Raw genomic sequence first — 13,391 nt, 5'->3', positions numbered from 1 at the left:
CCTTGATAACAGATGGGGATGGAAGATCTTCTCCTGCTGCAGAGGACATATCTACAGCTGACAGGCTTGTTCAGGTGTCGATGACAGCTGGTAGTGACTCTGGGTGACAAGATGGCCGCCGGGGATGACATTAGACTCCGCTGTAAGACATTTAACCTTTATGTATATCTAATTTTGATATAGTCTATAAAAAGATTGCCCTTGAATGCCCAATATCAGTCTGACCGCAACTGCCGATCTGTCATGTTTCAGCTTCACTGATTGGCCGCTATCCTATACCGATTTCACAACTCGCCCTCTGATTGGTTGAAACCGCATGCATAACAGTCTAGACCCCAGACAGAGGACACAGTCAAACATGGCTTATCTGAGATCTATCCTGCGTTCAGGGAAGGTATTTGTGTGGAAATATGACACATTAGCAACATATTACGCTCATAACAATGAGATGAGGGTTTTGAGACTGATATGGCATTGTGTTTGTCTTTCAGAATGGTGTTCCAGCGGTTTTGCGGCGGGAGTTTCACAGGACGCTGCCGGCTGCGATGCAGGTCAGAGATGCTGCTCTCACCTTAAACAGATGCTGCATGACACTAAACACTAAAGCTTCAGAAAACACCTGTAAATTGTGTTGAATATTAGTATGTGTTTGGGTGTGTGCTGTGGTAAAACCATAGACTGTAAAAAAAAAAAAAAATTCACCCCCTCACAGTTGTCATGAAGGGTAAAATTTGCTAAAAATCTTTTTAAAACAAAGCTGTAAACGTTTTTTTTTCTGCTGTAAAATTGGGCATTTTAACATGGGGAGTCTATGGGACTGACTCCCTTTTGCAGCCAGCCTCAAGCGGCCAGTCGATGAATTGCAGTTTTAGCCACTAACTGCAGAACCAAAACACTTACATCACAGCAGTCTCAGGACAGCAGCGTCAAGCCGGAAGTGGGCGGAGCAAAAGTTATCATACTAGGCATAGCGCCTCGTAGTGTTTTGGATGGAAATGGCAATTGTATTTATATAACACTATTTACTACCCAGAGTTGACCAGTGTGCTTTACAACATACTATCTGAAAACAGCAATAACACAATGAAAAATAAATGTTAAACCAAGAACTTTAAATTTAAAAAAATTAAATTAACGTTAATCTACGTTGATGTCAAGTCAGCATATTATTATAAGGATTTAATCAGATGATAGATAGATGAGGTAGATAGACAAGAGGAAGCTTGATGATTTTAATATTTGAATTTTTTTATATTATAATTACAGAATACACATTATCATAAATAATTAGCAAAATATTTTAGAAAGAAGGAAAAAAAATAAAATAAAACAAATGTTAAAACAAAACAGTAACTCATTAAACAATAATTATAAAAATTTATAAAATAAAAATAAAATAAATCAAAACTAAAAAAACATGCAGTTTATTTTGAGGCCCCTTTTGTCCATGTACTCACTGAGAAAGCTGTCCATGTTATCCTTGTATTGGAATTGAAAACAAAAGGTTATTTGGCCAATTGTAGGTCATTTTTTTCATACCAAAATATAAAGTATTTGTAGTCTGGACAGAGAAAAACTTATGCAAGAAAAAGACACCTTTCAAGTATAAAATCTTTCAAGACACCACCATTTTATTATTATTGCCGGCAGCCATATCACCCTGGAGTCCAAGACCGGTTTCCCACTGAAGCTTAGCAGGGCTGAGCCTGGTCAGTACCTGGATGGGTGACCTCCTGGGAAAACTAGGGACTTTACCCAGGAACTAGGGACTTTGGCTTGATACTCGGTGTGTTTCCACTGCAGGAACCAGAAACTGAATAAAGTTCCGGGTAAAAAAATGCCCCTAAGAAAGTCCCTGCTGGCGAGGTGGTACTTTTTCAAAGTTCCGGAACTTTCTGGGGCGGGACTTGGGCGCAAACATCCTGATTGGTTGAGTTCAAGCAGCATTGGTTGAGTTCAACCACCATTTATTCGGGTTCATTTTCAAAATATTACTGTTATTGTGTCATGAAATGTAATTTTAAAAGTATTTAAGGTGAGAATGTAATTGTTTAAAACTCAAATCTGTGGTTTATTTATAAAGACAGCGCCTATTTAAAAATGTGTTTCGCCGATCTCGGTGACAGTGAGCTCCACGTGATCAGCGGGAGCTCAGTGATCATCTATCCGCCGAGAGCAGCCTCACCTCGGTTAGACCTTCTGATATGTGCCGCTGGCTCTTTAGTGGTTAAACATAACATATAATTATGTTTTGGGTAAATCTAACAGGTTATCTTTGGTTTGTATTCATTTTATCTATACGTTAAAATGAAAATAAAAAAGGCAAATGTATATAATATTTTGTTTCATTGTAATGGCTGTATATATACACATATCCCTGAACTAAGAACATTTCTGCAGCTGTTATTATGCTTAAATGAAAACAAAAGGGTTGGTATTTGATATCATATTATGTTTTATTGTAAATATACAGAGAGGAAAATTGCAGTAGACAATGCGAGCTGACTGATGTTATCAAGTACGCTGCAGTTTGCAGATTTACCGGTTTTGCGTCGTCGTGGACATCCCACTCCCGAGTCGAATGCACAAAGTCTGAACTACCGAGGATGCACGTCCAAAATCATCACACATTGTACTGAGAAATGCATGCAGATCTACGTCACCAGTCTATTTGCCTAATCTTCCCGGTACTTTAGACCGCGGTGGAAACACAGAGAGCAGCAGGTCTGGGGGGAAAATAGTTCCTGAGGAAAAAAGTTCCTGGTACAAATGTTCCTAGTAATTTCGGGTTGCTGCTGGAAGAGGTGCTAGGTGAGGCCAGCACGGGGTGCTTACCCTGTGGTCTGTGTGGGTCCTAGTGGCCAGTGTAGTGTTGTGGACACTATACTGTCAACAAGCACCGTCCTTAGGATGAGACGTTAAACCGAGGTCCTTACTCTCTGTGGTCATTAAAGATCCCAGGTGTGACCTCGGCATCCTGGCTACATTCGTCCATTGGCCTCTGACCATCATTGCCTCCTAACAATCGCCATATCTGCTGATTGGCTTCATCACTCTGTCTCCTCTCCACCAATAAGCTGGTGTGTGGTGGGCGTTCTGGTGCACTATGCTGCTGTCGCATTATCCAGGTGGATGCTGCACACTGGTGGTGGATGAGGAGATAACCCCTGACAATGTAAAGTGCTTTGAGTGCCTATAAATGTAATGAATTATTATTATTATTATTAGACACAAATCAAACTGACAAATAAGGAAAACCAAATATTAATATATCATTAATTCGAATTAAGTCCCAATTATCTTTTTAAACAACAACTTACATCTGTGAAATCAAAGGGCATCTCAAGGACCATATTTACAGAGCATAACTGAAAAAAATCTACTTAATACAGAGGTCAAGGAAAGCACTTTTGTTTTCCATTCTAATGATAATGAAGTTACAGTATACAGTAGTGGTGAGCGATACTGCAAAATTTGGTATCGATCCCATACCAAATACATATAGGGTCAGTATTGCCGATACCACTACCGCTACCAATACGATACTTTTTACTTAAAAAAAATACTTTTGTATAGGGATGGATTTCCCTCCTCATTTCTTCATTTTTGTAGCTCAGCATTTTCCTTGTCATGTGTTTTTAAGTGTTTGTATAGGTTTGTAGTTTTGCCACAGTATCGAACGCTCTTTTTACACATATCACAAGTTGCAGTATTATCATTTAGTGGCGTAAAATAGCTCCACACAATGCTTCTCTCCCTCTCAGCCATCCTGATCTCTCATTCAATGTGCTATCAGTTTCGCTCACTCAGTTCGCTGCTCCTCGGCACGTTGTGTCAGTTAGTCATGTGACGACACAACAATGAATCACAGCAGAGCAGCAGGAGGGGGAGGAGTAGCAAAGTGGGCCAGGATGTGAAAGCACCGTTTGCTCAGGATTTCGTGGATTTTGCTCACAAAATCCAAGATGGCGCCGAGTTGCGAGCTCCGAGTAAACTTTTTTGTTTGTTTTACTTGTTTTTTTTTGTTGTTCTATGTTTTGGATGTTGTTTGTATAACGGTCTATGACAGACGCACGCTTCTAAGCATAGGTTTCTATGTTGCAAAACGCAAACCGGACTTTGAGTTCTTGAACGCTGGCACCTTGTTTACAGACACTGCATCAGAGCCCTTTGTCTGGACTGAGGTGGGGGCATTTGTTTCTTTATCAACAACTTGTGGTGTGGTGAGAGGAACCTACACTCTATTAAATCCTTCTGCTCCCCTGATCTGGAATTTCAAATGCTTCTGTGTCGACCATTCTGGCTACCGAGGGAATTCACAGCGGTCATAATCACAGCTGTTTACATTCCCCCTCAAGCCAACACAGACCAGGCACTCAAGGAACTGTATGGCAGTATAAGTGAGCAGGAAACCACATACCCAGATGCAGCGTTTATTGTTATGGGGAACTTTAACAAAGCCAACTTCAGAACAATAGCGTCAAAATATTTTCAACACATCACCATAAAGAAGCGTGGTGATCGTGCACTGGACCACTGTTACTCTCCTTTTCCGGGATGCCTACAAATCTCTCCCCCGCCCACCTTTCGGCAAATCGGATCACTCTTCCATTCTGCTGCTGCCTGCTTATAGGCAGAAACTGAAACGGGAAGCACCCGCCCTCAGGACAATCCAATGCTGGTCAGACCAATCAGACTGTTTCGATCACATGGACTGGGACATGTTCCGGGCAGCGTCTGATGACGACATAGAGGTGTACTCAGAAACTTTAACGTGTTTCATCAGGAAGTGTGTACAAGATGTAGTGCCGACAAAAACAACAAGCATCTACCCCAACCAAAAACCGTGGATTAATAGCAATGTTCGAGCAGCCTTATCAGCGCGGACATCTGCTTTTAAATTCGGGAGCGCAGATGATCGCAAACAAGCCAGTTACAATCTCAGAAAATCCATCAAACGGCTTCTGATTGGCCCGGACAGTGATAGTCTTTGTGACCGTTACATAATCAATACACTTGTTTATGTAGGCAGTGACAGTCTCTGAGTACTCTTGGAGGTATGTGGTGTTATTGTATGTGGCAGCCTGCTTAAACATATTCCACTCAGTGGTGTGAAAACAGTCCTGAAGAGCCTCTGATGACCCTTCCAGCCACACTTGTATCCTTTTTGTGAACTGGTTTGGCGACTTTAATGAGTGGTCTGTATGCAGGCATTAGCATGACAGAGCTCCTGCTAACTGATGTGCTGGTACAGTTAATTTAGCGCATCGTTCCTGTTGCTGTTGTTCTGAGGAATGTAAACAGAAACGAGCAGTATGGCAGTATATTCCCTCTGCAGATAGAAAGGCTGGCACTTAATAATCATAAACTCCACCAAGGGTGAGCAGTGTTTGCAGATCACAACACCATCATGGCACAACGCATCATTGATGTAAACACAAAGCCTGCTGACATGGGTTTTTCCTCCCGCGACAAGAGCTCTGTCCCCTCGATAGCATGTCAGCTGATCGAGTTGAATAACGCCGTCTGGAATGCTGTTGCTAAGCCATGTTTCCTTTAACACAAAAACACAGCAGTGTCTTACAGTCCTCTGAGTTGAGTGTAGTAATTGGATGTAGTCCATGTTTATTGTCCAAAGAGCATATGTTAGCCAGTAATGGGATGACTGGCTTGTGTCGGTTAGCCGTTAGCCTAGCCTTGATACCTCTAAGCTTACCCCTCTTCTGCTTCATCTGACGCCGCTTGTGGCGCCTCCACTGTGGACGAGATGCAGCAGTGGGGGTCAATGATGGAGTAGGCCTCCGGAGCAGACAGGGTTCTAACTAAAATGTGGTTCTGGCGACATCAAACAGAAACTCACGGCTGTATGCACTCTTAAAGAAAAGTTTACGCGATGAAGACGTACAAAAAACACTGCGACTCATAAGACAAAAAACATCTGGACGTGCCGACATCGTACCATGCACATCGTAAAGTCATGTTTTTGCCACCTTATTGACTCTATTTTAAGGCATATTTTGGACATTTCACAAGTTAAAACCATTTAATTTTTTTCATGGGCAACTGATAAAGAAATAATTGCTTTTTGTTTTTAAATATTAAATACTTCTCTTGCCCTTGAATGCAATATTTCTTCTATTTGGGTTTTACCAATGTAAAGCCATGTATAATAATAATATCTTGTTTTTGGACTTCATAGGATTACCATGGCACTTTACTATGTATATTTACTATGTTTTTCCATCTACATTGGTATATAATGATTTTATGTGGATTTTGTAATGACACCATACCGTGTTATTTTTTTTTTACATGTTTTTCTTTTTTTTTTTACATTGTGTTGCTATGTTTTTTTGGACATGTACTATGGTATTTCCATGCTTTTCCTTACAGTGTATTGGGTATCAAGTAAATCTCATTGTATATGAATACAATAATTACTCAGTAGCATGTTTTATATTAGAGTATCATGTGATATATGTATAATTAATAGGATTTTATTGTTGCAGGTAACAGTCCGAGATGCCATCAAGGAGGCCATGGATGAGGAGCTGGAGAGGGATGAAAGGGTTTTCCTCCTCGGAGAGGAAGTCGCACTGTTTGAAGGTGCATATAAGGTTAGATGCAAATATTTTTATGATACTTCAGTTATCAGTGATGCCCAAGAATCTTTTTCTAAAGTTGCTTGTGTTGGGTTGCAGGTTACCAGAGGCCTTTGGAAGAAGTACGGAGACAAACGCATCATTGACACACCAATTGCAGAGGTGAGAATGATGATAAACTTGTCCAAAAATCATCTATATTTGTTTTCAATTATGTTCAATAAAATTTCCTGATTTTTCAATTCAGATTGGCTTCACTGGCATCGCTGTTGGTGCTGCCATGGTGAGTTTTCCTGAAACAACATTGATAAAAGAATGTGAAACTCCATCATGTTCTCAAACTATCCCATCACATCCTATTTTAGGCTGGTTTGAGGCCCGTTGTTGAGTACATGTCCTTCAACTTCTCCATGCAATCAGTCGATCATATCATCAATTCTGCCGCCAAGACCTACTACATGTCTGGCGGCCTGCAGCCCGTCTCAATTGTGTTCCGCGGGCCCAATGGAGCTGCGCCCGGTGTGGCGGCTCAGCACGCCCAGTGCTTTGCAGCCTGGTATGGACACGTTCCCGGTCTGAAGGTGGTCAGTCCCTGGAGCGCCGAGGATGCCAAGGGCCTTCTGAAATCAGCTATCCGTGACGACAACCCTGGTGAGTTCCTCCCTGTGTGAAGAAGATGATCACAGAAAGTGAAGGCTGCTTTGACTGTCATATCATGTCTCTTTCAGTGGTGTTTTTGGAGAATGAGATAATGTACAGTGTGCCGTTTGAGATGTCTGAAGAGTCCCAGTCAAAAGACTTCCTCATCCCAATCGGAAAAGCTAAGATTGAAAGAAAAGGTGGGTGATGTTTTGAGTTTAACAAGCTGAGTATATAGTAGTAGAATTAATACTATTACATCACATATAAAACTATGCTAATCTTTTACCGGATTTCAATTATTCGGACGTTTTACTGAACGTTGTTGTCGGCGCAGCAGCAGCGCTGATCAAATGCTTCAGGAAGCGCAGATGGGGGAAGCGAGTCCGGGGCACTTGTCAGACTCAGGAAGCGTGGTTGCCTAGCATTCATCTGGCAAATCTCCGCTCTCCACCAACAAAACGGACAAACTCCTTCTTCTCTCTCGGACAAATAAGTGTTTTCTCACAATCTGCTGCTCTTGTTTCACAGAAACCTTGCTGATTGACGCCAGTCCAGACAGCACGCTCCATCTGCTGGACTTTCAGCTGTTAGAGCAGATCGAGACGCAGAATCATCAGGGAAATCGCAGTGACGGGACATGCTTTTACATCAATGAAAGGCGGTGTACAGATGTAACTGTGTTAAAGAAGATGTGCTGTTCAGATCTAGAAGTGCTCTTTGTTAACTCGAAGCTGTTCTATTTGCTACAGGAGTTTCACTTGTTCATTCTGGTGAGTGTTTACATCCCTCTGCAAGCGCACGTAAGCCTGGCTTTACAGAAACTTGCTGATCAGATCACAGGGACAGAACAACAACACCCGGACTCTGTTTTAATCATTTACGGGGACTTTAATGAAGTCAACCTCTCCCATGAACTGCTAAAATACAGACAGCATTTTATACATGTCCCAGCAGAGTCAATAATAAATTGGATCACTATTACACCACAATAAAGAATCCATATCACTCTGTTCCACGAGCAGCTTTGGTGCTCTCTGATCACTGCCTGGTTCATCTTATAATGACTTGCAAGCAGAAACTTAAATCTGCTGAACCTGTAGTAAAGACTGTGAAGAGATGGACCAATGAAACAGTGCAGGATTTACAAGCTTGTTTTGACCTCACTGATTGGAGTGATTTTGAAGCTGCTACCACCGATCTGGACAAACTTATAGAGACTGTGACATGCTATATTAATTTGTGTGAGGATATATGCATTCCTACCAGGATGTTTTTAACATTCAACAATAAGCCATGGTTTACAGCAAAAATCAGAGATCTTTGGGCAGCTGTGGCCTAATGGTTAGAGACTTTGACTAGTTAACCGAAGGTCGCTGGTTTGAGTCTCGGTGCTGACAGGAGTTGTAGGTGGAGGGAGTGAATGAACAGAACTCCCTTCCAGCCTCAATACCCGAGACTGAAGTGCCCTTGAGCAAGGCACTGAACCCCCAGTTGCTCCCTGGGTGCTGGATATATAGCTGCTCCGGGTTTGTGTTCACTTCTCACTGCTGTGTGTGCACTTGGATGGGTTAAATGCAGAACACCAATTCTGAGTATGGTATACCATACTTGGCAAATGTCACTTTTTTTTTTTCTTTTTCAAAGAGGATGCCTACAGAAATGGGGACAGAGTCTTGTACAATCAGGACAGGAACACACTGAGCAAAGAGATTAGAGCAGCTAAAAGGACCTACGCTAAAAAGTTGGAAGACCAGTTTACTTCTAACGACTCAACTTCAGTGTGGAAAGGGCTGAGAGCCATCACACACTACAAGACATCATCCCCCTGCACTAAGGCAAATCAATGACTTGCTTATGACCTGAATGAGTTTTATTGTAGATTTGAAACCACCCACACCCATTCTGACCATCTCCCTACACAACGAGACTTAGGTCTCTGCAGAGCAAAAGTGGGCGTTTATCACCTTGTGGGTGTTTTCAAACTGCTGGGTGTTTCTAGATCATGCAATCTGAATGATCCCCCTAACCCTACCCCACCCCTATACCTAACGTCATTATGAGGTCAACCAATCAGGTATCATGGTGTAAAAACACCCTGATCTTGTAACTCCCACTACTTTCCTGCAGAGACCTATACTTGTACACAACCGTTAACCGTTGAAAACTGTTACTATGTATCTTACAAGGTAACACAAGGTAACTTTGCGCTCACTTGAAATGTGTCCCCACATTAAGTCCTTGAATTTGAGGGTATTGGACCTGGAATGTCCTTGAGTTCGATATTAACCGAAGAGTGGGAACCCTGAAAAAAAACGACTTTATTCAACAATTTACGCCAGCCATTGCTTGCAATGATGAATTAATCCGCCCCACTGAGAGTAACCAGGAGGACACCTTTATATCCAGGCACATCTGTGCACCAGTGTGGCCAATTCATCTGATTACCCCTGTAAATGCCTGTAGAAGGAACACAAAACACGGCCGAAGGAGTAGTGAAGTACAGCGACTGTGACAGTGAAACTCTCCAAAATGGCACAAGGGTGATGCAGAGAAGACTAATTGTTCAACAAAGTCGTGAATTTTAGTTTTCTATTGCACACAAAAAGTGTTCTCGTAGCTTCGTAAAATTACGGCAGTTTCTTTGCAGTCTATGGGAGGGCCAGAGAGCTCTTGGAATTCATCAAAAATATCTTAATTTGTGTTCTGAAGATAAACAAAGGTTTAATGGGCTTGTAACGACATGATTTTTGGGAGAACTATCCCTTTAAACAGACATATTGCGTGAAAATATTTATACATGTATATTTAGTTGAAATGTTTACTATTTTAAAAATGTAACTTTTTTGAGTATTATTTTTAATTTGAGTATTATTTTTAATTTAAAAAATCTGTAACTGCTATTGTTAATTGACATTTAATTGATGGACATTAATATTATAAATTAAATTGATTTCTGCAAATGAATGTTGTCATTTGATGCAGGAAATCACGTCACGCTGGTGTCTCATTCCCACGTGGTCAGTCGGTGTATGGATGCTGCTGCGGTCTTGGCCAAGGACGGGATTGAATGTGAGGTATGACGTTATTTTTTCATGTTGAAATAGTTTTAAGTGCCATTTCCAGTTCGGGTAAAATAGACACTTGATACACATTTTAAAGGATTCAAAAAGCTGCTTTAATTTCATTGTAAATGAATGAACCGGTTTTGTGTTAATTTAAACTACAGTGAAAGAAATTCTCCAAAAATTTGAGACATTTACATGTACTCTTACATTTAACATGATTTATATATACTTATTGAAAGAACTAAGACGATTTTTAAATTAAATCTTGTCTGTGTTTTCTTCTGTAGGTGATCAACCTGCGCACAATCCGGCCTATGGACATGGAAGCCATTGAAACAAGCGTAATGAAAACAAAACATCTCATCACTGTGGAGGGCGGCTGGCCTCAGTTTGGAGTCGGGGGAGAGATTCTTGCCCGAATTATGGAGGGTATTTTTCTTTTTATATTTTTGAAATGTCTTTTTTTGTTATTTATTTATCAATCAATATAACAAAAATGCTATTTGAAGTCAATTCCAGTTCAGAATGGAACACTAGCATACTGTACACTAATAGGGAAGACGTGGCCTAGTGGTTAGAGAGTTTCCTAACCATAGGGTTGTGGGTTTGAGTCCCGGGCTGGCAATACCACTACTGACATGTGCTTGAGCAAGCACTGAACCCCTAACTGCTCCCTGGGCGCCGCGGCATAAATGGCTGCCCACTGCTCTGGCTGTGTGTTCACAGTGTGTGTGTGTGTTCACTGCACTTTGGATGGGTTAAATGCAGAGCATGAATTCTGAGTATGGGTCACCATACCTGGCTGAATGTCACGTCACTTTTTTTATTTTATTTTTTATATCTGAACAGCATGTAGTGTACACTGCTTTGCTTTTTTAGTATGAAACATATTGAAACATCAGTATGCTGTATTTTTGTTGCATGAACTCATTGTGTTGGAGGAAAAATTTAAAATTAGGAAGTGTGTCATTCCAAGAATACCCATCGCTGTTTTCTCCTCTGTATATGGATTCATAATTTTTTTTTTTTTTTTTTTCAAGGTCCCGGTTTCGGTTACCTTAACGCCCCTGCAGTCCGAGTCACGGGTGTAGATATTCCAATGCCATACGCCAAGCTTTTGGAGGAAAATACCTTACCGCAAATAAAGGACATCGTCTTCTCCGTCAAAAAGATGTTGAATGTTTAACATAATAGATTTTCCTACCAGGACGTGTTAAATATGAAATAATACATATTCTCTCCCATTTCTGCATCAGTGTTTTGGGAAAAAGGGTTTCCTGTTTCAGCTTGTATGGGTCTTTCTGTTACATGGCTCTTCCTTCATTAAATTTACTCATTTACTCATTTTGACTCCAAAAGGAGGTTTTGTCATGACGGTAACGTTTATGGCTGTAAACAACCAAGCATGGGTATGATGCTTAAATTCTACTGTAGGCTAAAGTAATAAAATGTTATCAAAAAGGGTTGTAAGAATGCTTGTGATTTCTTTAATCTCATTACATTTTGCAGTATTGGAAATTCAATTTGTATTGCATTTTTTCCGATACAAATCATTCCAAAGCAACTCTAAAGAAAATTACGTTTCTACAATATTTAGTAGTAGCTTAAAAGTGGTGACGGTCAGTTTATGTGCATATGACTGGTATTTAAAAAATATATAAATAAATAAATAATAATAATAATTAAGTGTAGCCATTTAAGAGAGCTTTTTAAGATTTTATTTCCAGTTTTGTAAGGTAATATTTTGCCTACTTGCAAGTAATACACAAAGAGTAATTATAATAATAATAAAAAAAAACATTCTAATTAAAAAAATATTATTTTGATTGACCATGAACTTTTCGAATATTTGTTTTGTGTAAATATATCTTAGAAGAGCAGTGTGAGTCCATGTAATTATAAGGATTTTAGTCTTAAATATTAAATTGTTATTAATAAATATTAGAAATTATGACACACGGTTGTATGTTTGAAAAGTTAATGATAATTTTCACAGAAATGTAAAGGTTTTCCAGCAAACACAGAATGTTCTCCTAACATTAGTTTTTGGTTTCTGTTTGGTTATTTTTTTTTAGGAACCAAATACTAACGTTAAGGAAACTTTCTTTTTAGGTAAAATAGCGTTCCAAGAATGTTGCAGGGTGGTTATTTTTATAATAACCTAAAAATAACTTATAGAGAACGTTCCCTTATGGTTATTCTCAGGTCATTTTTATAACCACATAAAACTATCTTTCCAATGAAAATGTCGCATACATTAATGTGTAATGAGATAATGACCTATAAAGAGCCCTGAAATTCATTTAATGCAGCATTTATTAAAATACAGACATTAGATCAATCAAAGCCGTCTGATAACTTCTCTATTTTACGTATGGACAGAACAGCAGAGGCCAGTAAATCCAAAGATGGAGGAGTGTGTTTCATGATTAACAAGAAATGGTACGCCGGTAAAGTTAATTTGACGTTTGACATTCATTAGACGTTCGACTAATGATAATCATGAATATATGTCCTTTACATTGCACAAGGCATAATTTCTAAGGGGGGGGGGGGGGGGGGGGTTAATTACCATTTATATTAATTAAACAATTTAACTATATGACATTATAATAAAAAAACAATATTAAAATGTTCAGAAAAACATCCCTGTTATTTGCAAAAAAGGTCTGGTTTTTTTTTGAATTCCCATTTTATGCGTTTTATAATAATTGCATAACTTTTAACATATGCAATAATATAAATATATTGAACTACAACACCTTTTGATCTAAAGGTATCAAACCAACTGCAAAATATCGTGAATGTTATTCCGTATAATGCACAAGCACTGAATCCATATTTTTCAAATGTTTTATATACTGTACCCACTTAAATAAAATAAAAGCTGACACTGTTTGAAATAAGGCTATATCAAACCAGCTGTAAAATAATAATAGCAATATATATATATGTGTGTGTGTGTACTAATCATCAGATTAATGAACTGAAAATATACAGTGGGTGTGATAACTTTAGCATAAATGGTTTTCAAGTTTCATGAATATAAATGAGTCCAGTACTGTAAAAAAATTATAATAAT

General features: G+C 39.4%; 1 protein-coding gene across 1 annotated transcript; it reads left to right on the top strand.

Annotated features, from left to right (window-relative positions):
* The first annotated feature begins 337 nt into the window (after positions 1-337).
* Positions 338-11,779, top strand: LOC113091800 (pyruvate dehydrogenase E1 component subunit beta, mitochondrial-like). The gene is made up of 10 exons (XM_026257424.1): positions 338-394; positions 492-551; positions 6,510-6,617; positions 6,702-6,764; positions 6,850-6,885; positions 6,968-7,253; positions 7,331-7,441; positions 10,227-10,318; positions 10,597-10,738; positions 11,350-11,779. The coding sequence occupies exons 1-10, from the start codon at positions 359-361 to the stop codon at positions 11,493-11,495; spliced, it is 1,080 nt and encodes a 359-aa protein (XP_026113209.1). The 5' UTR covers positions 338-358; the 3' UTR covers positions 11,496-11,779.
* The last annotated feature ends 1,612 nt before the right edge of the window (positions 11,780-13,391 follow it).

Source organism: Carassius auratus, unplaced genomic scaffold (assembly GCF_003368295.1).
Source record: "Carassius auratus strain Wakin unplaced genomic scaffold, ASM336829v1 scaf_tig00214314, whole genome shotgun sequence".
Classification (NCBI taxonomy): Eukaryota; Metazoa; Chordata; class Actinopteri; order Cypriniformes; family Cyprinidae; genus Carassius; species Carassius auratus.
This window is presented reverse-complemented; position numbering and strand designations above follow the sequence as displayed.

Bases quoted from the DNA above. Each gene is read 5' to 3' on its own strand.
- LOC113091800 (XM_026257424.1), top strand. From the start codon at position 359: ATGGCTTATCTGAGATCTATCCTGCGTTCAGGGAAG. The intron at 6,886-6,967 runs GTGAGTTTTCCT...ATCCTATTTTAG, and splicing joins TCGCTGTTGGTGCTGCCATG to GCTGGTTTGAGGCCCGTTGT. The intron at 7,254-7,330 runs GTGAGTTCCTCC...TGTCTCTTTCAG, and splicing joins TATCCGTGACGACAACCCTG to TGGTGTTTTTGGAGAATGAG.